Below are 26,416 nucleotides of genomic sequence, written 5' to 3'. Positions count from 1 at the left end.
CAGTGCCCCCTTAAGTCAGTAACAACCCCAAAAATTCTGTTGGACTGGTCTGAGATACAGTTAAAATAGGGAAAGTGAAGTTAATTTTGTATATTTTTCTTTAGCTATGGGACAGAGTTTGGGTCATGCTGAAACACTTAGCCAATGCCACATGCAAGTAGTTCCGTGTTACACTGTCCTGTGCTGTCTCATCCTACAAGGGATACCCACACTTTCGCTTTTTCCCAACATTTCAGTTTCTTGTAGGCAGTAAATATCAATCTTTCTAATTCTGGGGGTTTTTTTACATGCTTGGCTAAACATAAAATCTAGTTGGATGTGACACTTCCCAATGCTTTTAGTCTTCCATGATTTTGCTTAATGAGTCTTTAAAAGCTTTGTTTCCAAGTTCTGCCTCTGATCAGAAGATGCAATGTTGCTTGTGCACTGTCCTTTTATGAAGGCAGGGTTGGAGAGTGCCAGCTGCCAAGAGAACTGAGTCTTGCCAAAGTGCTTGGCTCTGCTGCCATCTGCACTGGGAAGCAATGTACAGAACAATCCTGACAGCTTGGTGCTCTGGTCAAATTGAAGCTGTGCAGTATGGCAAATGTACTGCAAAATGCTGGGAAAGGTAGTGCAAGGGCTGTTCACTTTGGTCCTGTGGATGGAAGGCCCAGACAGATGGTGAGTAGAATGTATGGTTTCTTAGCTGCCAGCAAGGGGAAATGAAGCTAGCAGGGCAGTGCAAAACAGAACCCTTTTTGCCCGTGGAAGTAAGGAAAGGCAGATGGAAGACTGGAAGTCAAGTTCTGCAAGAACAAGGAGCAGAGTGCACCTTTTGAGCCCTGGCACTTGAGAGCACCTCTCACCCAACTCCACGGCAGTTTGAGACTAATTCTTGTTCCAGGCTGCCTGTGGAAGGGCGCTGCTCCTGCAGTCTCTGGGCGCTCTCCTCTGCCCCCGTGCCTGTGGCTCTGGGGCTCCCGGAGGCCCCTCCAGTTCCCCCCGCGCGGCTCCGGCGGAGCGGCCGCTGTCCCGGGCGGGGAGGGTGCGGGGCAGGGCCGGGCCGGTGGAAGCGCCGCCCCGGCCGTGACTCAGCGCGCGGGGTGACGGGCGGACGCGGCGCCCGGAGCCGGGGCGGGGGGTTCGGGCCCGGTCTCTTTCCTTTCTCCAGCGGGGGCGGCTCGCCCGGCCCCGGGGAGGGGCGGCGGGGCGGGCGTTAAGCCGGGGGAGCGCGCCGAGCCGGGGCCGGGCGGTGGCGAGGGCTCCGCGATGCCGCTGCTGTTCCTGGAGCGCTTCCCCTGGCCCAGCCTCCGCACCTACACGGCGCTCAGCGCCCTGGCGCTGCTGGGCGCCGGCCTCAGCGCCTACCGCGCTCTCAGCCAGGCGCCCTGCGGGGCGGCGGGCACCGAGCCGGCCGAGCCTCAGCGCTGCGCCGGCCCGCGGGCCCTGGACGTCGCCTACTACCTGCTCTCGGACAGCCTCTGCGTCTGGGTGAGCCCGGGGCGGCGGCGGGGCCTGCGCGCCCGCGGCCTGCGGGGCTGGCAGCGGGATCGGCCTCTGCCGGCACCTCCCCGCGGCCGGGGGGCGGTGGGCGGCTCCGGGGGGTGTTTCGTTATTGTTGTTTGAAAACTGCTCGCGGAACGAAGAGGGGGCCTCGGCTGGGTTTCCCCTGCCCGCCCTGGGCCGCCTCCGCAGCCGCTTCCCTTCCTGCCTGGCCGGGGGGGCAGCGTTAGAGCCGAGCGCCCGGAGTTCAGCCCGCGGCTCGTGCTCCTCTCCCTCCCCGAGCGCCCCCCGCTCGTCCTGCCCGGGCCTTCGGCAGAAGCTGTTCGGGAGCGTTTGCCGCGGACCCGGGCGCTTGCTGGGCTTAAGCTTCGCCAAGCACTCCCCGACCTGCTCTGCCAAAAATCTGAGTAAGGGGCTGTCCGGTGTTCGATCCCAAGCCGTGCTGCCTTTATTTATTTATTTTTTTTAATAGCACTGAAAGTCTTGTAGGTAAGAGGAAACACTCTCACCATTTAAGGAGGAAAAAAAAGAAAATAATTTTCTGTACCTTTTAAAACCCAAACCTCATAATGGTTTCTGAATTTTGGCTCACTGATTTGTAGTTGAAATAAAGGCTCAACAAGGGGATATTGGATACCTTGCTGAGCTGTTGCCGTTGAACTTTTCATCTGTCTGTCACTCAAAGGTGGCAGTAGTTGGACATCTGCTTCACAACATACTTGCTTGACTGAGATGCTGTTTTTTAATATACCAGACATATTCATCCTATTGAAACCAGGTCTCACAGCCTTAAGAATCCTGGAGAAGTTACGTCCTTTGGAAATGACAGGGCGAAGCTTCTTCATCATCTACCTTTTTAGTGTCCTGCTAAGGTCAAAAGTTAATTATGAGTGCCTTTGCCAAATGTGAGATGTCAGTTTTTCCAGACCCATGTCTTCTGCTTCTTGCTGCTTTGCTGTGAAGAAGTTTCCCAAGAAAGCCTCAAGAAGTGTTTTTACTGAAGGGTTGTGTGCTATTCAGCATGTTTTGAGGCAACCTCTGAATCCTCTTACTGTAACAACAGATTCAAACTGGATTTTTATTATCTGCCATATGTTAAACAAAATTACCATCTTGGTGATCTGTAAGTTTTGTCCTCATGTTCTTTTATGAAATTTGGTAGTCTGTATGAAATAATTTATTGTGAAGAGGTAGAGCAGTTTGTTGACTTTACTGCTGTATCCAACTGTGTTAGTATTTCTAGAAAAAAAACAAGCTAAGACTTATCAGCTACTTCATGTGTCTTGAAAGAGGCCAGGCTTAAATTTCACCAAAAGGAAAGGCAACTAATACTGTTCTGTGAACAATGGCAGGTTTTGTTAGACTCCCCTTCTCTCCCTTCTTCTAAGTAGGGCAAAAGTATTTGTCACTGACTGCTTTATTTCTTTCCAGGTACTAGTGAACACTGCCTGCTGTTTTCTGATGCTGGTTGCTAAGCTAATCCAGTATATGGTGTTTGGTCCTCTTCGTGTCAGTGAGAGGCAGGTGAGACAGCAAACAAGGAAACTGTAAAACATGACAAATGGTGTGATTTTCTGTGTGGAATTGCTGAAACTGCACAAGAAAAATAAATTTACAATATATGTCTTAGCATTTGGTTAGCTAGTATATCCACAGCCACAAGCTTCTGCTTTATTTTTAAGGGAATTTTTCCTATTGTATTTTAATAGCCCACAGTCAGCTTGAAAATCCTTTGTCTTTAATGAACTCTGTTAGATTTCTTACAAGCATGCCTCACTTCAAAACTCTTGTAATGTGTTCTCCATCCTGCCTGCACCTGGCAGCATTTCTCCATTGCTTTTTGTAGTTGTCAGCACTGGCAGTTTTGAGTTCTCTCTTCTTTTGTACCTTGACTGCTGGAGAAGTGCTTTCCATTTTCATACACTGAGTGAGTGGTTCATCATTGCTGGTTTAAGAGGGAGTAGGCAAGAAAATCCCCAGAGAAAGGAGGTGAGCAGGAAAGAAAACTGAGGCTGTTTAGTCCTGCTCTTGTCTATGTGAGAATGGTTGTAAAATGGTTCAGCAAAGGAGCTATGAAAGCCCAGAGTTTTTAAAAACAGGATCCTGCAGAAGATGAAGGCAGTGGCAGGACCTTGAGTAGTATCTCTATATATTTTTTTTAAAAAGTAAGGCAAATGCATAAGTTGCTTGTGTAAATGCAGGAGCAGTGGTTTTGGAGTGTGTTCACATATTAAAAAAAAAGTCTGTAAAAAGAGTTCTTTAGGAGGAATCAGGCCATGATGATTTTTGACATGCAGAACTGAGGCACACAAAGCCTCATGAATAACTGTGGAGCTCTCAAAGCCTATTGTGTTTGTAATTCATACCTTGTAGAGGCTCTAAGTGTATTAAAACCAAGACACTATCAAATCTGTGGGCTTCAGTGGGCCAGATTTTCTCTCCAGTCCATGTTGACTATAAGGATGTGGAATTTTAACTGGTGATGGTTTCCAGGATGTTCTCTGCCCTCTTAAAAACTGATGTGAAAAGCAGTAGCAGTGTGGGTCCACTTGTGTTTGGACAGTGGGAGTTTGCCTCAGTTGTCATGTAAAGGAATGCTGCTTATTAATACTGGCGAGCCCAGAACAGCAGCATCATTAAGGAATTCAGGGCCTGTCTTAACTAAACTCCTGGTGATTTCATTGTGTACTTTAACAAAACATTTTGTTTCATAAATTTTTTAATCCCCTCCAAGCTGGCTTGCTGTCTGCTGCTTGAGAACATCATATTATTTCTTCCGTACTTTGTGTGTGTGGGAATGGTTTTATTTTCATTGCTCATCCACCTCACTCTCCACTGTAGGCATTGTGATTCTTAACCATAGACTTCATCATCTTTTCTTAATCATCTGTACTTTTTGGCAGGTTTTTGGAAGCAAGGTGCTAGGCAGTTTGGGCATCTTGAATAACTAACTGTGGCAGCTCTTCCAGCAGAGAGGACTCTGTGTTTGCAGCTGAGTTGCTTGGGCATGAAGAATCAGACTGAGATCAGACTTGCTTTATGCTGAGCACTGTTTTAGGAATATAGCAGGAAACTGCATTGTGTGCTGTGTAGCACAGTTATGCTGCCATGGTACAAGAAACTAGATAGGCAGTAAGGTCTGCTGGTATTTTTAATATGTTTCTTACTTGAATCTCTTCCGTTACAGCATCTCAAGGATAAATTCTGGAATTTCATTTTCTACAAGTTTATCTTCATTTTTGGTGTGCTGAATGTTCAGACGGTGGAAGAAGTAGTGATGTGGTGCCTCTGGTTCTCTGGACTTGTGTTTCTCCATCTGATGGTTCAGCTCTGCAAGGATCGCTTTGAATATGTAAGTTTTGATTAAGGGCTGTCTTTTGGGGCATGCAAATTCTGTTTCTGGCTCAGATAAGGTACAAACAGATCATTTAGACCTTTTCCACACCCTGCGGTGCTGAACACGTGCACGTCCCATTAGCTTCAAATACTTGCTTAAAGTACAATGTCAATCTTACTCCTTCAGTTTTCCCATGAGACAAATGGAGCTGAAGATACTTATTTTCTGTAATAAGTTGCTCCTTATATGTGCCCTGTAATTACTGTTACATAACTGGATGAGATGGCTTCATAGCTCTCCTTAGTAAAGACATCTTAACAACAGAGCATCCCTAGATTGTTGCCCTTTAGGATTGGCCTGTGGAGCCTGCTTCTGCAGAATCTGTGCTCAGGTTTCACACTCACTTAGATATACTGAATTTTGACTGCCAGTGTCTTTACAATATACTGTGCAATTTTCTCTCTAAGGTACATTCAACTTTCTGTTAATACCAGGAATAAATTAGGTAAAAATGCAGAAAATGAAGGCTAGGCAAGAAAGAAGAAACTGTAACTTAAACAGTAAGTCTTGGCCTTTTACTAAAACGGGCCTGCATTTTCCCAGGCTCCTCTCTCCTGGCATAGAAGTTTTACCTGAATTAAATCCATGATTTTTTTTGGTAGCTCTGGGTTTTGCAGGGTTTTTTTAATAATGTCCAGTAAGGCCTGTTAATTCATGGGTAGCTAAGCACTTAAATTGGAAACTGCATTGGCTAGGTTAGGAAAATTAAGACAGCAGTGAGCAAGGCAGTCATCTGGTATTTTTAGTGTTGTTCAGAAAGCTGTGAAAGAATACAGGTCACGTGGGAAGAAATGCTTATTATATTATTTTTGCATTCAAAGCATGCATAGTTGTTTTTTGCTTGGACAAATGATACAGGATTTGCCTTGTGAAGATGGGGCACGTGGAGCTGAACCAGATGCAAAGAATTAAGAAAGAACCCATTTAAAAACAAAACATGGGAATCAACTTTGTAAATTAGATCAGAGTGAAGCTTTGGGCAACTCCTTCTTTCCTTGTCCTGTTCTTTCTCATCCTGCCCTGGAAAAAAGGGGATGGACCAACATCCACTTGGGTTGCCTTTGATTTAGACAGACCAGGTGTAGCCCTCTGTTAAGATAGTTTAGACATTTAGCACACTTTGCATGCTATTGAATGAGACAACTTTTTTCAGCAGAGTTCAGCAGTCTCTAGCTGCAGCTTAAATGTTTTTTTTTTGGGTAGACGTCTTTTTCTTCCAGAAGGAGTTGACAGTGGAAGGACTATGGGATGGAAGACCAAGCTGGACAAATTCAGATAAGCTGTTTGGTGAAAAATTGGCAAAACTTTGCTTGAAGACTGTGTGTTAGGTTAGGAGTCTTTGTAAAATGCATATAAATCCAAAGCAGATGCTGTGGATTTGGTGCAGAAACTACTGTGTCTCTGGTTTTCTTGCACAGGTGATTTAAATAGCTCAAATAATCATGGTAATTGTAAATAAAAAAATAGCAACTGATTGTTAAAATGTGACTGTAAATGACATGAATGAGGCTTTGGGATAGTGTGTGGGTTTAGCTTTATTCTTCACAATTTATTACAACATTGCATTGTAAAATTGGTTTTATGCTAGAAAGCAAAAGATTTTTCTGAATGAAGTCTTGTTTGGTGAGGTGACAATTGAAGGAAGGTTGATGAAGTACTCATTTAAACTGTCACATATTTATGTATTTGTGTTGCAGCTTTCCTTTTCTCCTACCACACCCATGAGCAGCCACGTGAGAGTGCTGGCCCTGCTCATAGCCATGCTCCTGTCCTGCTGTGGATTAGCAGTTGTCTGTGGAGTTGTTGGCTACACCCATGGCATGCACACCTTGGCTTTCATGGCAGCAGAGGTGAGACTTCTTCATGTGTGTTGTGGGTTCTGCTTTGCCTTTGACCCCTCACTTGGGGGTGTCCTGGTACACGATGGATTTGCTTCAACACTTTTAATTCCCATAAGAAAGAAACTTTGAAGACACAAACAAATCCTCCCCTGTTTTCCAGAAGTTGCCAGATTGGCATGCTTTCTCTCTTTAGCCTTTAACCCTGAAAATAATCTTAGTCTGAGGAAGAGAATGAGAGGGCAGACCTGCAAAGTGATCCTGAAATCAAATGACAGCTTATGAAAAAAGTAATGATTGTGCTTCACGAGCATTGTGAGCAGGGTCGGTGAAACAGCACCTGAGAGATGGAGAGAGTGTGTATGAAAGTTAGTGTGCACTTCAGCCTCTTTCTCTGAGGTTGTATTTTCTATTTCATTTCTCCCAAATCCTTTCCTTAAGGCATACTCGTGGCTTTTGCTTATGTTGGTGTAACGAGTTGTGTGTCAGCTGAGATGAGCAAAGCATTTTTGTGCACTCCTGAACACTTTGCACTGTGGACTCAACATCAGCACGTTTGTGGAGTGAGCAGCAGTATGTTTTTGATGTTGTGGTGGGTTGTTGCACTCTGCCTGAGGAAGTGATAATCTTTAACAAAGGAGAGGAATCCAATCCAAGTATGTTGTGTTAGCACATCGTTAGTTCAGATAACAAATAACATGTACAATTTATTTTTCTTCTCCTATCTTGAATTTATACTTGGAGCTAGGGAGCAGGAAGGAAAACAACTGATAGTAGGAGAATATGATGCTTGTCACACCACAGTTCAGTTATCAATATGTCTCTTTATTTTTCCATGAATATGAGAATGTGCAAGACCAGATTTATAATGCAACAGTGGAAGGGTATTGGAAGATTTAAGTGTCTCTGAAAGGTGGGGTCTCTTTGGTGTCATGTCTCTTATCTTGGCTTGGCAGAAGGATTATCAGCATTGCACCAGCTCAGGGTAGGTTAATCAGGGAGTGCTCTGGAGCCTGTGTTGCCTCCTCAGAGCTGTGCTGTGTGGGAGTTTGGGGTTGCAGGATGGGGCCCAGTTGTTCATTTCAGTGGAGCTGTTCTGTGTGCTGATTAATGAAGGAGTGACTCAGTCAGTGGAAGTGTGGGGAATGCAGAAGGAAGGGTCTCCTAGCTGTGACTGCAGCCACTGGTGTTTGAGAACATTCCTGAGCTGAGGGCTGTACAAACCCATTGTGTTTGATAGTCCCAGAGGTACTCTGGAAAGTTGTATGATCATTCATTGAACTTGTTTGTATGTCAGCCTCTGTAATATCCAAAGGCAAGAAATTCCACATTAACTTGGCTTTCTGTACATGAAAGATGTCCTCTTTGAGTTGTTCTGAATCTTGTGTTTGATAATCACAGAATGATTTTGGTTGGAAGGGATCTTAAAGATCATCTAGTTCCAATCCCCCTGCCATGGGCAGGGAATAATGTTTAATCTTTTTCACAGAATTTGTGATTTTATCATCATTTTGCCTGTTCTTGGCTGCCTTTCCTTCTAAGCAAAAGAATTCTAGTCTGTTTAATCTTTTCTCATAGGAGATTGTATAATATCTTGCCATTTTTGAACATTTTAAATATTCCCTGTATGGATTGGGCAACCATGAGTAATTTCCTTGATTTTAATACCCAGAATTTATGTGAGTGAAATAAAATATTTAGGTTTCTTTCTGTACAAGTACTGGCAGTGACATCTCATAGCAGACTTCAAGCTCTTAGTAAAAAACAATAAATCTTTGAGGCTGAAATGTTTTTCTGCTGGTGGCTTGTGTGATCCTTCTCAAGAGGGACCCTGCCAAGTGTATTCCATTAGTGTGAATGAATTACATTAAGTTACATTAAGCTATTAATCTCTCTTCTGCAAACATTGATTTAGCTCAGGGTTTTCAATAAAGCAATATAGATGTTTTTCTTGTGTTTTAGGTAACTTCCCCTTGTTCTCTGTTGCTTGTCAGCATTTTTGTTTTTGCTGCATAGGGTGGGTGTGAAATGTGCAAATGCCCAGAGAAAGCTGAATAGGGACTTGTCTGTATTTTTGAGTAAACATTAATATTTTTTGCCTTAATATATGGTGTTCAAGAATTAGAGTATAGCAAGCAGTGATCCAGTCTGTATATCTTTGCATGTTTTTTTTTAAAGCCAGCTAGTAAACAGTTGACAGATATGTTGGGTATTACAGAGGGTTAAATATGCATAGAAACACTTTAGGAATGTTTTTTTACAGATGGAAAAAATTATTCAAACTAACTGGCTTATTACTTCTTTGGGAAGTTAGTGGTTTTGATAGTCCTTCTGTCCTGTTCACAGTACTTATGCAGAAGGCATGCCACCAGACCAGTTTCACAGAAGTGGTTTCAGTTGCTCATTGTAAATCCCCTGCATCTCAGTGTCACTTGGCCCCTGCTACCTGCAGGCTGGTGTGGGCAGTCTCTGGGGGAAGCATGGCTGGTGTTTTTCACTGTGAGGGTAGAATAAGAGATGGAGCACTGTGGGCTTGATGGATTACAGAGAGGTGATGGGGCCATCTTCTCTTAGATTATGAGAGCCCATGGAAATGTAGTTTACCTTTTTGGTGATTTGTCTTTACACTTCTGATCTTACACTTTCTGATAGACTCAGGTTTTTTTCTCTGTGCTTAGCCTAGAAACATAAGTACAATTAAAGAGAGAAGTTATTTTAGCAGAATTTACATCTCAGCAAAAGGAGGGAATGATTTGAAATTACCTTCCTCAAATTTCTGTTATTATTCAGTTCTCCCAGTTCTTTTTTTTTTTAAGAAGTGGGATGAGGAGAGGTAGTTGGTGGGATTGTGGTCTCAACACTTGCTGAGTAATAATAATTGAAAAAGGCAGTACCTCCTTTGTAGTTGGGAAAAAATGACACTTAACAACAGCAACACTAGTGGCTGCTTTAAAAGCATGGTGTCTTTGGGAACAATTTTTTTCATATTTATTTATAAGCTTCATGGTTGTCTCAGGTATATTGTGCACACAGTCACCTATAGTGACCATTGGTTCACAGGACTTGTTAAGGTGCAGTAAATGAATTTTGTGTTTTAGCCTTGAGCTCCTGCATCTGCACCACTGTCCCTGCCAGGATGTTGATAATATGTATGGGTTTTTTTCTTCCTCTTTTGCAGTCTCTGCTGGTGACAGTCAGAACTGCTCATGTGATTTTAAGGTAAGTTCTGTAAGTTCTGTTTTACAGGCTGTGTGTTCAGGATGGTAGTGCATCCAGCTTGTTTATGTAAGAGGGTAGGTAATTACCTCATTGAATTGCAGATGCATGTTTGGAGATTGAGAGCAGTCCTAAGGAGAGACCTGGGGGTGTGTTGGTAGATGAGAAGCTTGACATGGCCCAGTAATGTCAACCACATCCTGGTCTGCATCCCCACAGTGTGGGCAGCAGTCAGGAGGGGATTGTGCTCCTCTGCTCTGTTCTGCTGGGACTCCTCCTGGAGTGCTGCATCCACCTCTGGGGCTCCCAGCCTGAGAAGGATGTGGACCTGCTGCAGCGAGTCTAGAAGAGGCCTTAGAGATTTTCAGAGGAATGGAGCATCTGCCATGGAGACAGGCTGAGAGAGCTGGGATTGCTCAGCCTGGAGAAGAAAAGGCTCTGGTGAAACCTTAGAGCCCCATCCAGTACCTAAAGGGGCACCAAGAGAGCTGGAAAGGGACTTTGGACAAGGGCATGGTGTAAGGGAATGACTTCAAACTGACAGAGGACAAGGTTAGATTAGATACTAGGAAAAAAATCTTCCCTGTGGGATTGGTGAGTCACTGGCACAGTGGGTGCCCCATCCTGGAAGTGGTCAGGGCCTGATTGCATGAGGCAGCCAAAGGGTTTTGGAAAGAGATGATCTTCAAGATCCCTTCAAACCCAAACTGTTGCAGGATTCTATGAGATGAGCAGAGGTGGTTAGCTTTAGTCTGTGCTGATTTCAAGCACAAGTTCTGCAATTTACTTTCTTTTGTTTTATGTGAGTGATGTGTGTGTCTTATCCTGAAGCCTTTATTTGAATAAAAGATTGTATTGGTGTTCGAGTAGTTAGAGGAATACTTTTTTTAAAGCCATCTAGTAAACAGTTGGCAGATATATTGGATAGTACAAAGGATTAAATACGTGTTGAAGCATTTTCAGAATGATTTTTACACATGGAAATGCATTTTAGGAGTGCTTTTTACAGATGGAGATTGAAATGCATGGATAGCTTTAGTGGGTGGTATAGCTTGAGGCATGGATTAAAGTGGATGGGTGCTGCTGGATGAGGGTTGATAGATGCTACTTGATGTCATTCTACAAGGTTTGTTTTAAGGCCCTGTCTCTTGAAGGTTTGCTTTGGAAAAGTCCCATGCATGTGTACCTGTGCCACACCTGTGTGTGCATATGTGGGACATGGTGTGTAATGCAGGAGCCTCTTTGTGCAGGTCACTGTCAGCATTTCAGCCCTGACACTGAGCTGTAGTGACTCACCTAAGAAACACCTCACGTGCTGAAAAATGTGCTTCTGTAGTTACTATAATCCTAAGGTTGACTTCCATTACCTGAAGTAGTTTTTAGCAAATGCTGCATCTTTTCTATCAGCTGGCAGTGTCTGTAGTGCCGGTGTGGGCTAAGCACTGACTGCTTTTTGCTTTTTTAAAATGTTGCTGTTTGAAACCGGTAACATTAAATGAAGTCCTCCTTGAGTGAGCACAGACTGTGAGCACAGGGCCTCAGAAGGGCAAAGAATCCATATCTAGAGGTTTTTTGAAAAATGGACAAAATAGTTTGAATTATAGAGATGCCATTTAACAACAACAACAACAAAAAAATAATGTTAATTTCCTCACTCTTGCAGATATGTTGTTCATCTCTGGGATCTCAACCATGAAGGAACTTGGGAGGGCAAGGGCACTTATGTCTACTACACAGATTTTGTCATGGAGCTAACCCTGCTTTCCCTGGACTTGATGCATCATATTCATATGCTGGTATGAAATACTGGACATAATGCTGAAAAAATAGACTGGCCTTGAAATAAAGGGTATCGGGTATACACATTTTATATTTTTTTACTTTGCTTATTTTAGAAACCAGATATTACAGAGAAGTTACTTCCTCCTGTGTAGTTGAAGTCATCACAAATAACTTTGTTAAGGAGTATTAACTACTGTGTGTAATTATCTGTTTAGTAGGTGTTTAATTAGCTTTTTTTATTGAGTAATACCAGACTGAATTATTTCATTGGCAGCAGGAGATGCTAAGCTGGTCAGGACTGAATTCAGTTTATCCTCATTACAAATGCTGTGCTGCCAAGTTATTCAAAGAACCTTGGAACATGCGTGGTTGGTCTGAATGGACCCAACAAAAGAGAAATCCTTCAGGGCTGGTTTCTTGATTTCTTTGTCTCTTAAGACCTGATGCAGCTTCTTGTTTGTAATCCCTGCTCTGTGGTTTTCCCAAGCTGTTTGGCAACATCTGGCTGTCCATGGCGAGCCTGGTGATTTTCATGCAGCTGCGTTACCTGTTCCACGAGGTGCAGCGGCGAATTCGGCGGCACAAGAACTACCTGCGTGTGGTTGGAAACATGGAGGCCAGGTCAGCCCCTTACTTGCTCTGCAGTCTCGGTGTAGATCCAGTAGAGAGGATGCTGAGAAAGAAGTTGAGATTATTTTAGGTTCCTTTGATACACAGTGGCGTGGTGTAAGCTGGACAGATGCAATGTTCCAAACCTGACCTTAATTCTCTGCACTTGGAGTGTGTTTTTACCCATTTTATTTGTTAGTGGGGAGACTCTTTCTGGGTTTAACAAATATGAAAAATTGACTTTTATAATGGCAGCATTACTGGTAATGTATAAAGAGGCAAAAAAATGAACTCCTCTGTCCAGTGTTTCCTCTGTATTCTTTTGCATACTGCCTTTGTGGGGTGACAGAAGCCCTGAAGAGCTCTGCCTGTTTTAGCTGTCAAATTCTGGCTTTGGCTGTGATAGAAATCAATGCTCTTAATTTCATTAGGCCATGCCATTCACTTACTGACTGAAATCAAAATATTAATTAAACCCTGCCTAGCTTTACCAGTGTATTTACTAAAGCTGAAGCCAACTTTAAGACTTTACCTAAAGTGGAGCTAGGAGCACTTTGGCAGTACTTTAGTCCATTCCCTTTTAGTGAGGTTATTTGGAGAAATTGGGAAGCCTGCTAAATCCTGCTGCTGTAGTCCAGGTGGAGAATACTGGCTTGATTAGAAATTTCTGAGGCTTTTTATGGTTTTTTTTTAGAAGTTGTTTAATGGCTATGATATCACATTAAGAGCTGCATAATAAAGTTCTTCCACAATGCATTGTTTCTTTCCAGTAAGATGCAGCCACTGAACCCCTTTGAGCTGTTCACAAAGGTGTTTGAGTTGCATGTGTAACAGACTTCTTATCTGAATAACTTGCTTGTTCTTCAGATATATTCCACACCAGCAGTGCTGTGAAATGTTGTTACACCACTCATTTCTATATTGTTTGTGTTTGGATACTGTATAGTAACTGCTTACATGGCACTGTAGCTTAAAAAAAAAGGGAGAAAAGTCAAATGGGAATGGCAAAATGTGAGGCCAAAATTAGTCACCATAAATGCTTATGATCCCAAACAGACAGCTTAATGGGTGCAGCTATTAAAACTTATTTAGAAAAATGACATAAACCAAATGTATACTGATTATAATTTAAGGATCTCAACAAAATGATCATATAATTGTCTCTTGGAAAGTTCTAAGTCAAAGCTTTATGCACTTAGGATGTATGAGAAGATGTTCAAAAAAGTGCCTGCAAAAGGCATCAGAGGCATGTGTATGTGTGTATTCCTTTGCAGTGCAGCCTGAAAAATAACAAAAAAAAAAAAAACCAAATCTGTTGGCACAGATCTCTTAATGAAAAGTTAACATGGAGGGTAAGGTTTTCTCACTGCTGGATTCTCTAGAGAGGAGGCTGTGCTGAGCTTGTGTAGTCATTGCTTTTGTCTCTTCCTGTTTCTTCTTTGCAGGTTTGCAGTTGCAACACCGGAGGAGCTGGCAGTGAACAATGATGACTGTGCCATTTGCTGGGACTCCATGCAATCTGCACGGAAACTCCCCTGTGGCCACCTCTTCCACAAGTACGTGTGTGCAGGCTGGAGAGCTGCACCCAGCTGGGAAGGGAAGGGAGAGATGGGCATGGCTGGAATTCACAGTGGGATGACAAGTAACAAACTAACAGCAGAACTATTGGGTGCTGGTCTGCTTCTGACAACAAAGTACAAGTCTTCTTCACTCCAGTCATTTTCATGTTTGGGTTGTTCCACCTGGTGCACTTCTTTTCCCCCAAACTAAGAGTGTGTACCTTGTCAGCTAGTGAGTAACCAGTGTTGAGTCTCTCAAACACAGATCAGTAGATTTGTTGTGTGGAGGTTGTGTTCATTTTCAGGTGAAGAAGAAAAATTAGAGCTGAATTCTTAAATACTTTCCAGGTATCAGCTTTGAGGAGAAAGCAGGGAGTATTTTTATATAGTGCATCCTCACATGGTGTGAGTCCCCCAGGACGGCTGTGGAGGCCAGGTCTGAATCTGTAGTTTCAAGGGGCAATGAGTCCATCAGGGCTGTAAAAGAACTTAACCAAATCAGCAGAAATGGTCCCTAAGCAGCTGGTAGTTAGAACTGGGAGACTTTTGGCCAAAGAACCTCTCTATACACTGCTTCTTACACTCATTCAGTAGTGAATAGTGGCATATGCTTGTGGACATAGTGTGCTGAGATGGATGTGACTTTCCTTGGATCTTTTGTAGCAGTGCTTATGTTTCCATGCCTGTGCTTAAATATGAAATGAGAAACAGGGATTGAAGCAGGCATTTCTGGAGGGCCATGTGATGAATATGCAGGTCAGTTAAATTGTCCCTGTGGGTGTTACTTTCTGTAAATAGCATTTTGCTTTTCTGGTAACTGTCAAACCAGAGGTTGTAATCTGTGTGCTAATTTGTTGTCATTTATGACAAACCTTGCCATAAATATTTATCTGTGTTCCAAGAAGTCTCTAATGAGATAATGTGCCTCCATGGCAGAAACTCCTTTTCCAGTGCTACTGAATCATGTGAATATTTAATCACCTGCTGAGCACTTGAGAAGCCCAGGGTCTTCTCTTCAGAAAGACATTTTCTCTATATTTAAAAGGATCCTTTTGTATTTTTTTTCTGAAGCAATTACAGTTCTGAATCAAGTTACACTCCTTGGTGCTTTTAGGGAGGGAACATGTTACAGTGGACAGCTTGCATATAAAACCAGATGTAGCTAATAACTCTATTTACAACCTGAGAGTGGTTTCTCTCCTCACAAAAGCCTGGTGATTTTGTCAACAGGCTGAACACTGTGTCCATTCTCAATTACATGGGATTTTTTCCTCATGAGTTCTTTGGAGTGGAAGAGAAGGTGGCAGGGAAGATTTGCATGGCTGAGATCAACCCTGTGCCCAAATATTAAGGAAATTTAATGGGAGTAGTTGTCTGAATCTTTTAGGCATGTTGAAACTCTCCTTTACCTTCTAGGAAGCAGGCAAGTTCAAGAGCTGTTGCTCTGAAAGGTTGCCAGCCTTGACCTGCTGTTTGCCCTCCTCCTGAGGTGCTGTGGGTGACCAGGGTGTGACCACAGCTGGCTCTTGGGCTCTGGTGCTGATGCAGCTGACACGGGGTTGTGCCCATTCCAGCATCTTGGCTGTTGAGCTGTGGAGGAGCAGCAGTGTGGTGGCCCCTTGGTAAACTGTGTTTTTCCCCAGTGCCCTTTGCAGAGCAGCTCAGCAGAGGTGTGAGTTTGCTGTGGGCAGGGAGGTTTTCCAGTGGTCAGGGAGGTGATATTGGACAGCAGTGCCAGTGCCAGCCTGCTGGTTGTGCTGCTGACCAAGGTGGTGGAAGGTGGCAGTTTTTTACTGTGGTGCTTTGGTTGTTTTGGGAAACCCATCCATGTGTATCCCTCCATTGCAAGATGATGGAAAGCACTTTGGCAAAGTTTCAGGAACTGGAATGCTTGTATCCTTGAATTCACTATGGTCCTGCAATTAGAGCTTTTCCCTGGCTCTGTCAGCCAAACCTGTGATCTGTGCCTTCATTTTCTTTACAAATACACAATTTTGGGAACAGGTTTATTTGATCTTTTTGCATGTCTTTACCTTTCTAAAGTGTTTTGAGAACTTCTCGAAAAAAACCCACCCTGCAAAATGTGAAGTATGTATTACAATATTGAGAAGTAGTCAGCCCTGTGAAATTCAGTTCTTCCACACTGAAAATTAGCTTCAACTTGAACAAATACTGCAGCTGGGTATATCAGATTAACTTGAACAAATACTGCAGCTGGGTATATCAGCATGAATCAAGAAGCATACACTGCTTTGAGTGTTTCAACCTGCATTTGAAACACTTCTCACTTTCAGCAGGACAGAAAATTTCAGAATTAAGGAAGCATTGTAAGGGCACAGAATTGTTAGTATTAGTAAATATCTGTGTAGAGGGTTGCTGGAGTGGTGCTGACTTTTGTGGTTTGGGTATTGGTATTTTGAAAAGCTATTTGAAAACACTGGAGGTGCTGTTGCCTCATCACAGGCAGAACTGCTATGAAAATGTGTCAGGATACATTAACTATGTGTCCAGTTGGTTTTTTCCTTTTTCATTTGGGAATGGTGAGAGAAAAGAGCTGGTTTCTTTTCCCTTCCAGGCAGAACTTGCTTGTTCTGAGCTAAAAGGACAGCAAGCTTGGAGAATGTTTTAAGCTTGTGATAAATCTGCATGTGTGTTTATAAAAAGTGAACACTTGAGTATTTTCAGCTGATCGTAATAAGAAACCTATGCCAGAGTCATCAGGAGGGCCATGTGATGAATTAAGGTCATTAAGGGTATCTCTGAGCAGTCCATGTGTTGATGTTGTGTACAGAATATGCTGCAGCTGCCTGATGTGCTGGTGACAGTGGTGTTTTGGAAAAACACTGCGAGCTCACCCCAGCATTACTGTTTTCCTGTCAGCTCGTGCCTGAGGTCCTGGCTGGAACAAGACACATCCTGCCCCACCTGCAGAATGTCTCTGAATATCACTGACAGCCACCACGTGAGGGAGGATCACCAGAGGGAGAACCTGGATGAGAACCTGGTGCCGGTGGCAGCAGCAGAAGGCAGACCCCGCCTGAACCAGCACAATCACTTCTTCCACTTTGATGGTGAGCTGAGCACACCTGACACCTGCTGCTGGTGCCCTCATGAACCAGGGGAGCAGGAGCAGCCTTCTCTAGAAGGGAGTTCTGGAAAGCCTTCTCTAGAAGGGAGCTCTCTCTGTGCTACAGCTGGAACTCAAACCATGCTCTGCCTGTGTTTGTCAAACACCACTGTGTCTCTGATGGTTCTTTTGCAAGAGCTCTGAGCTTTCCCAGAGCTGTGGAGACTTCTTGAAAGATTTTGTACAAGTGCTCCCTTTTCCTGGATTTGTTGTGGTCAGCAGCTTCAGTTACTGCCATTTATTCATTGTGTGCCATGTTGACAAGCAGAATGGGAAATTCCTGTGTCTTTTTTGTTACCATGTGATGGTTAATCAACAACAGTCAAAGAGGAGGGAAAAAGCCCTCTGTGGTGCAGTCTAAAAGTCAGTCTTTCCCCTATCACCTAGCTAATGTGTAGTTGTCAAAAGTCCATTTGCCACTCAGATTACAAGACACTTGCAATGCTTGGTTTGGTGCAGAAGATTAGTCTTGGGAATGTAGCCACAACAGTTTAAAATATTTGGGGTTTTTAGTAGTGTGTTGTAAGTACTCTCAAAGCAGATGTGATTCCAGGCCACAATAAGTTCTGTATATGGAGACAACTTGTTTTGAAAAAGGCAATTTATGTAATTTGTCTTCCAGATTTTTCTTAGAATTTTGGTATTGGTGAGTGCTGTTTTTGACAGTCTCCCAGATTTTGATGACACTCGTGGTGTTTCTCAAATGATTTCAGTAGTGCAAATATTGAACTTTGGGCTCTGCCCTTGTGGAGCTCCTATGAGGCAGCTGAAATGCTCACTGCAAGCTTACACATTGACCTGTTCCTCATCTGTGCTTGTTTTGAAATCTTTGGAGATTGGAGGGGGAGAATCGTGGGCAGAAAAGGGTCAGACAATTTCCAGGTACATGGAAACTGGCTGATAGCTTCTGCATGGCTTCCACTTGTGGGGTGCTTTAGGTCTCCAAAGGACATTTATCTTTAGAATAACACAATATTTTTGATGGTTGTCCTCCCCAGTGCTCTCCAGTGTCTTGGAGACCTGCAGTATTACCATGGAGATAGAAGGAGAAGTGGCATAGAGCAAAGCCTGAGTTTATTTAATTGGCAGCACAGAAGGAGGAGGGAGCCACCCATGTGCCCTACTCTGTTGAGCTGAAGCACACAATTGCAGCAGTCACTTTGTTCAGTTACTCTGTGTCCCTTTGAAGTGGTATTTCTCAGTGATGACCCATTTTGGGCCTGGATTCAGATTTCTTAGAAGCTGTCCTGTTTTTGTAAAATTGCTGGATTTATTCATATATTCCAGAGCTGGATTTGACTCTGGATTATTTTAATTTTCACTTGAATAGGAACATTAAAAAAGAAAACATGGATGTGTTACTTCCTTGATCCCTTTGCAGCCCACAGATTGTTACAGCATTATGACAGTGTTTTTGAGGAGAGTATGGGCAGTTTCTGATTCACTGCAGCCATCTCCATGTCTGGGAGACCTTAGGGACAGATTGCACTGCAGAACTCCCTGCACATTCCTTGTGGAATATAAAGATTTATGTTAAATACATGTAGATGTACTTGGCCTGCTGAGATTCTCATGCTCTTTCTTGACTTTCTTGGTGATTTCTTCCTCCCAGGCTCTCGAATTGCCAGCTGGCTGCCCAGTTTCTCTGTGGAAGTGATGCACACAACCAACATCCTTGGAATTGCACAAGCCAGCAACTCCCAGCTCAATGTTATGGTGAGACTGCACCTCAGCCTTCCTGTTTGTGTTGTGTAGGGGAAAGGGTTACATGGAAATGGAGACCATAAAGGGGAAGGAAGTCAAAACAGTGGTTAGGCACTAGATGAAAGCTGTTTTTCTGAGTGAGAGAAGCTTTACTTCAGTCAAGTTAGGGCTATATTTGGGTTCAGATGTGCCAGCATAAAAGAACAGGTCTGGAGGTAAGTGAATGAGGTAGAAGAATGACCTGTACTTCCTGGGTAGATGAGCTGACTTTTTTTCAGCTTGCTTAGTGCAACTTCTTCAGCTCTTTTTCAGTACTTCTGTGCCAACTTGCAGCACCAAAGGGTGTGAGTCTGTAACCACAGAATTTAGGTGCTGGCCAAGTAGTTACTGATCAAACCATTCTATAGGTTTTGATTTGTTTTTTTAATCTTTAATAGCACAAAGCTTCAAGGTAACAATTTCAGTGTCTTGTCAGTGTGAGATGGGCTCTCTAGCACCCTTAGCTTTTGCGGGTTCATGATGATGATAGAAGTGTAGAGGATGAAATTCCATATTTGTTGAATTCATGCATAAAAACTCTAATGTAGTACAAAAAGAAAAGGATGTGGTCTCATGAAACACTTCATTTTTTTGAGAAGTGCTGTTTCCTTTGAGTTGATCAAGCTACTGTGTTCTATACCATGGTAATAAATGTTCAGTGAGGTGTCTCATGAAAGTGATTGAATTTTCTGAATATTAGGTCTTTCCCACTCATAGCCTATACTTCTGTTTGAACATCAGCAGGGTAAGGCCACTATTTTCAGGGTGTTTGAGGCAGGGATGGATCAAAAGATGCTGGCAGATGATTTATTAGTTAAATATGCTGGAACTCTCCATCTGAGGTCAGTTTAATTTTTCTTTTACTGGACACAGTGACACAAATAGGCTTTTGTTAAGGATGAGTAATGATTTTGTTAGGATTGTGTATTATCAAAAGTACAGTAGCAACTTATATTAAAATGTCTACTTTAATGGAAAGCTGGTTAAAGATTAGCAAATTATTAAAGTGTTACACATTTTTAATAGAAAATAAGTGACATTTTCCTTTGTGTTACTGAATAAAACCCTAGGGAATTATTTTGAGGGGAAAGCCAGAGCCTGAAATGCTAAATCAGTTGGTTTGGTCATAGGTTAGTGGAGGGTTATGTTTGCAGTAGTTGCTTGTGTTGGAACTCACTGTCAGTTGGTGCATAGTTTTTGCTTTGTTCTCAGAATTCCTTCCACCTTTCTTTTCTTATTGCCATTCTCATTCCCCTTTGCCCCCCCATGACTTTGGGCAATAGTGAAAATAGACATTTAAATATTAAATGAAATCCAGTTGTTGGACTCTGGAAGCATATTATTTGTCTTCCTTCTTACCTTTACTTATTTAATTTGGATAATATTTAACTAACTTGAAATTCAGTCTTAACAGTTCCCTGACAACTCAGTTTAATTTAATTGAGTTTTCAGACCCTATTCAAGTGGTTTGTTGGGAGGGTGGCTGGAGGGAGCAGGTTATTAAAACTTCCTCCACTTGTCCTTGTCAGTACCATTTTGGAACCAATATGGCAAAAATCAAAATAGTTTTTTTTCTTCCCAGTGTTGATCTAACTTTCAGTCCCCCATGAGTTTTGTAGAGACCTTTATTAAAAAGTCTGTCATAAGAAGAGGGCTGGGAAGCTTTTGAAACCTTTGTGCATCTACAGGCACTGTTCAGGGCCATGTGGTGTCTCCCTAGGAGCTGCAGTTTGGGTGTAGACTTCAGTGGGGGCAGCATATTGCCCTGCAAGTCACAGCCAGCATGGGTTTCCTTTTCTTTTCTTTCTCTCTGTGGGTTTGTGTATCATAAGCAGCATCTTTGAGCTGGTAATAATTTTAATCTCCTTCTGTTGACATACTTATCAACTGACTTCTATTTACTGCTGATACTGACTGTATTGCTTTCTGCAGGCCCATCAGATTCAGGAGATGTTCCCTCAGGTCCCTTATCACTTAGTCCTGCAGGATCTGCAGCTAACTCGTTCTGTGGAGATCACCACTGACAACATCCTGGAAGGGCGCATCCAGGTGCCTTTCCCCACACAGGTGAGTCACAAACTGCACCTAAAATTACTTTCTTTCTCTCTTATCACAGCACTGAGCCTCCTAGTAATGACTGAGGGGAATGAAATGAGTTGAAGCACAGGTGAATCAGTGGGATTTGTTTTTCCCTTTGTTTAAATCTCTGTAAATGCTGTGTATTCAGTCATGTACCAAAAATATATTGAAAATGTCCTAGCTAGACAAGAGACAAATATTTGCTCAGTTAAAGCAGCTCTTCCCAGTCTCTCTTGTGCAGAGCTTTTAGAACATTTCCAGTTGATTTCTCTGCTGACAGATAATTGAATTGTACCACTTAGGAAGATTTTTTGCAAAGAAAGTTGGCAAAATGATGCCTTGTTCTTAATTAGTGCCAGCAGATTTCAGTAAAACAGTCTGGGGACAGTGTTTCTGTTAATAAGAATATTGAATTCTGGTTCTGTGCACATCAGATAGTACTGTTATCTGGAGTCTGTGTGTGGGGAAGCAGAGGCAATTCTCTCTCAACACAGAGCATTCTGTTTATTGCTAACTTATCTGTTTCTAAATTGAACACAATGCCTGACATTGCAGAGGGCAGAGTTTGAATGTGTTCAAAGAGCTCAGGTTTTTTTGCTCTTTCCTACACAGTATTAAACCCATGATGTTTGCATTTCAGCGTGCAGACAGCATTAGACCTGCATTGAACAACCCTGTGGAAAGGCACAGTACTGATCAGGAGGATACTGGAACTGTCACACAGGTAAATTGGCATAAAAATGGGCAGAAAGCACAATTAGAAGCTGCATGGACTGGTAGGTGCCTTTGGTTCTGTAATCAGGTCAGGTTGGTGGCAGCCCTTCCTTGCATTTCACATCAGAGCTAACACAGGCAGATAAATCAGATATGAATATAGTGCCCCTGTAAAGGATTATCTGTGTGCTTTTCTTTTTCTTCCTTGAGGGAAAGTGCTCTCAAATGGTACAAAGAACAGAGGATCATCATGTCTCTTTTCATGTCTGGTCAGCCCATGCCTGTCTGTGGAATATGAAGAGCAGGTAGCTTTGCTCTTCCCCTTTTTCTTCTCATTCCCATTCTATACATCTCCAAACACTTCCATTAAAAGGAGGAGTATTTCTTTTTAGAGTATAAGAATTCTTTTGTGTTCTGGAGGAAGCACTTTAGGACACGGGGAGCTTTGGTGGGAATGGAGAGAGATATGAACTGGACCAAGAGATAACAGCCCTTCAGTATGCACAGCACAATAATGGGTTTTGCTGTTCTTTGCTAAGGCCTTTACTAAGCAGCATGTGCTAGCTAAAGTGTGGCAGAGAAAGAAAATTGCCCTGTGAGTAAAGGAAGATCTCATTTCACTTTTGTTTTCCCTGACTGTAATAGTGACATCCTGAGGGGTTCTGTTTTATAAATCTCTCTTTCTGCTTGTTGAGTAAATTTGTGAGGTGTGTGACTTCCTCTGCAGCCTTTAGTGACCTGAAGAGCCAACCTGTTACTACCTGGAATTCAACTTGTAGCAGTTCCCTTGTTAGCAGGTTGCAAGACAAAAGATCCTTTGATTTGGTGTGATTCTGCAGTTGAGACTGAGGAAGAGGTGGTAGTGATGGTACAGATATTTGGTATGAGCCTGAGGTAGCAGCTACAGAACTGCAGGAATGAAAATCTTGGTCTGGATCAAGCATTTTTGGGTTTTGAATCTTTGTAACCTTATGAAAAAACCCCAAACCTTAGGTGAGCCAACTTGCATCTTCTGACACAAATGGCCCAGGGGGACAAAGGGGTGATCTTGTCTGAACATTGACAGAGTGGCCTCTGAGTGGCCACTCAGGGTGGCCTCTCTGCTTCCCCCAGCAGAGCTTCCCTTTTCCCTGCCCACCTGTGTGGCAATTGGAAGCAGCAATTGAGTTGTTCTGTACCTGTTCCATGGGTCTGCCAAGGTCACCTTGGTCCCCAGCACAATCCATGGGATCATTCCATGGGGCTCTCCCTCCCTCCTCAGGGATGTGGCAGTGCTTTGTGAGGCAGTCCAGTGGTTGCTCCTGTGTCATCCCAGTCCATTTGTGTGCACTTTGGTAAATTGCAGCAGTGGTGGTTTTGCTGAGAGAGGCTGAACACCCACACTTGTGTCTGAGTGTCTGTACTGTGCTGATTTGGGCTCTGGGACTCCTGCTTGGCTCACCTACCTAATGGGAAGTGACATTTGTCTCGGTGTTTGCTCTCTGAAGTTGTTCTGTTAGGGAGATGGCCTTACTGGCCTGTCTCTAGGGCTTTGGCGTGACTCAACTTGTTTTGCACCTCAGCTGCCTGAGCCTGTGTGTTGTACTGTGATGCTGCCACGTCTGGGCTGTTGGGGCTGGAGCAGCAGTCCCAGGGAATCGGCAGCTCTGCCAAAGGCCCCAGACCAGGCAGTAGGAGCTGCCTTGGAGCATCCCACTGGCTTGAGTTGTTCTCTAGGATACCAAATGATGGCTGCAGCCTTCAGTGCTTCCCTGGGGTGATTTGTTTCTTGATGCCACCACTCCTGGCTCTGGCCGTGGCTGTGCATCTCTGCACCGGGGGCTGATCTGGTGGTGTGTGGCAGGGTGTGATCAGGATGTGCTGTTTCCCCTCTGCTGTGCACCCACACCATCATCCAGCAGCTCACTTTTCGGGTTAGTGTTATCAGCTGGCTGTCGGGGGGAGAGGTGCCATGTGGGGCTGCCAGCTCCTCTCTTGGCACACTGTGCTGGGGACAGTTGCCAGCCTTGCTCCAGCAGTCTAAACCAGGATGATTTGGGTGCTGCAGAACCCAGTGAACCGAAGCCTCATAAATTCCCTTCTTGAGCACAAATTATCTTTGCAAATACATTTGTTATTCTTTCCATAGTATGTGGATTTCTGCTTTTTCAACTCTTTACTGTTGCATCACTTGTCAAGTCAGCTGCAGAATCTGACTTTCAAATGCTCCATTTTCAGAGAGCATTAATTATGAGTAATTAATGTTTGTCTTTGACATTACTTTCAAACATGGCATAAAAGATACAGCGTTATAGGATACAGGATCTTTGAGCATGGTTTGAAATAGCTTTGTTCTGGTTTTTGGCTGGGTTTTTCAAAGGAACCCGAAGGAATTGGGTACAGCAGGTGAGACTCTGGTTTCTTCCAGTGCCTCAGAAAATGACAATTCTTTGTAGCTTCTTGTTTTGATGCAAAGAAGTCCAAATTCTGCAAAGATGTATGCTTTATTTCCTTTTCTCTTAGACTGAGAGAGTGCCTCTTGAACTGAACTCTAGACTGGAAGAAATGGTGGAATTCAACGAGATGGAAGCAGAACCTAATGAAGCAGAAGATTTTGAGGCCAGGGGAAGTCGCTTTTCCAAGTCAGCCGATGAGAGGCAGCGAATGCTGGTTCAGCGGAAGGAGGACTTGTTGCAACAAGCTCGAAAGTATGTTCATTACTGAAACTCCACTCTGGCCACTCAGAGTCCCCCAGAATGGGTTTCAAATCGGTTTGGACCACTGAGAGCCTGGATTGATGTGAAAAGTAGTAAGAGGAATGAATACATCTGCCACAGCAGGCTCAGTATGCTGTACTGCTAAACCTAGCTCAGAAATAGCATCACATGTCCCAACATGCACACAGCTTCCTGTGCAGTTCATCCAAAGCTCTTTGAAATCAAAGGCTGATTTTTCCAGCTTCAGTGGGCTTTAGTGTAAGAATGTACTGAGAACTGGTTACTTGGGTTGAATCCTTTAGCAATCTTTAGTTTGGCTCCTGGCACAGGTGTCAGCCCTCACTGCCTGTGCTCTTACAGCTGAAATTCCTGTCAGGCACCACTTTTTCCTGATACAGAGCCCAGAGCAGTGCAGATCTGACAGGTGACCCTTACTAGATCTCACCAGAGGTGCTCAGCACCAGCCAGTCAGCACTGCTGAAGAGAGAGGGACCAACTTGAACTGTTTCTTTTAGCCCAATGAGTAATAGCTGTTACAGGTAGAATTCAAATTTTGTACTGGTATTCCAGTTACGTTGGTAGATTTTACTGGCATCCAGTTCCTGATTAAGCAGAAAAGGAAAAGCACTTTAGTGATGTAGAAAACACTGCAGTGTTTTTATCAAGTATTTTCCCTTCCTTTGTATTGCAGGGACACAGGTTCTGGGTCCTTTGGTGTTGTCAGGCTACTGCTGCTCTTTTTCTTTTCCACACTGAAATGCCTTATAAATACCTGGGAGTGTGACACCATTTATAAGTCTATAAACAGACTTACTCTTAGACTTAATTTTTCCTTGATGTTTGAAAAAATGTCTTTTAGGAAGACAGAGTATTTTTGACTTTCTGGTTTACTGGTTTGAAGAGCTGTTGAATTTCAAACGACTGGTTTTTTGCCATTAAAGTGTAAGAATTCACTGGGATGTTAACTCTGGCAGCAACTTCCTTGCCCTCTGGCCTTAGAGTGTGCAGCCCCTAGTGCCCCCTCTGTCACTGGCTTGCCTGCTGCCATCGGGGAGTGCCTTGTTGTGGTAGGCAGTGCCAGAGGCTGAGGACTGGAGTAACAGGAACAGAGGGAGTCAGTAACTCACCTGCTGTGAATGGCTCTGAGCTGAGGACAGCCCTGAGCTGAGGACAGCCCTGACCTTTAGAACTGGCTCCTTCCCAAAGGCACAAAGATCTTGTACAAAACCTAAGAGCTTGTGCCAACTCTGCAGAGCCTGCTGTAGATGATGTGGGCTTTTTTAGGAGCACATAACCTGCGTGCACTTTTATTGAGGCATTTTCCTCCAGCCCTCCCGACTGCAGCAATGCATTTCTCAGAGCCAGAACGAGGTGGGTTTTGCTCACTCATCTTTTCCTTTATTCCCTCAGGCGTTACTTGAACAAAACCTCCGATGAGGAGCTGAGCACAGAGAAGCCTTTGCCCGAGGGAGCGGCGGCCGATGCCGCCACCCTGCGCCGCAGGACCCTGGCTGCCGCCGCCGAACGGAGACTTCAGATGCAGCAAAACTCTTAGCGCTCGCTGCCCCTCCTCCTCCTCCTCGTGAGCAACGTTGAATAAATAAATTACATACAAAAAACCCTGCGCTTTCTATACCAGCAAGAAAGTGTCTCTTCAGAGTTCAGCTGGCTGTGCTGCCGAGTGAGCTGGCTGCCTCTCTGCTGTATAAAGCATGTGGTCTAATAATGTTTGGACAGCTGACAAATTAACCTTTTTTGTAATATTTTCTATGTGACGTTGATCCTCTACACAACAAAAGGCAATTTCTAAACCACGGGCATGACTTCTGCAGCTGGCATGAGCTATGGGGCTGACGGCACAGCAGAGGCTGGGGAAGTGTGTTCTGAGGTAGCTGTGGGTGCAGGGCACGGAGTGCACAGGCACGTTCTGCTCGAAATCAGGGCCAGTTACTCCGAGGAAGGAAGCTTAGAAGCTTGCAGCAAGCCCTGTGTTAGACGAGCAGGCTCCTCGGTCCCTGTTCCTTCAGCAGCCAAGGTGTTACGTAGGGCGGCTTGAAGGGCTGGGGGAGCCTCGCTGGGAGGTTCTTACACTGGATGAAGTTGTCTGGCTACACAACACAGAAAAACCTGAATTCATGAATTGTGCAGCAAAGCGCCGATTCCTGCATAAA

The 26,416-nt window shown here is 43.8% G+C and overlaps 1 protein-coding gene across 1 annotated transcript; it reads left to right on the top strand.

Annotated features, from left to right (window-relative positions):
• The first annotated feature begins 1,208 nt into the window (after positions 1–1,208).
• On the top strand, positions 1,209–26,416 carry AMFR (autocrine motility factor receptor). Its single transcript, XM_058034330.1, has 14 exons — positions 1,209–1,473; positions 2,917–3,009; positions 4,673–4,837; positions 6,580–6,732; positions 9,899–9,939; positions 11,600–11,732; positions 12,206–12,339; positions 13,773–13,883; positions 16,767–16,957; positions 18,626–18,729; positions 20,689–20,823; positions 21,476–21,559; positions 24,052–24,236; positions 25,656–26,416. The coding sequence occupies exons 1-14, from the start codon at positions 1,252–1,254 to the stop codon at positions 25,798–25,800; spliced, it is 1,896 nt and encodes a 631-aa protein (XP_057890313.1). The 5' UTR covers positions 1,209–1,251; the 3' UTR covers positions 25,801–26,416.

This window comes from Melospiza georgiana, chromosome 14 (assembly GCF_028018845.1).
Source record: "Melospiza georgiana isolate bMelGeo1 chromosome 14, bMelGeo1.pri, whole genome shotgun sequence".
Classification (NCBI taxonomy): domain Eukaryota; kingdom Metazoa; phylum Chordata; class Aves; order Passeriformes; family Passerellidae; genus Melospiza; species Melospiza georgiana.
The sequence above is the reverse complement of the archived record's forward strand: the minus strand, read 5'-3'. Positions and strand labels throughout refer to the sequence as shown.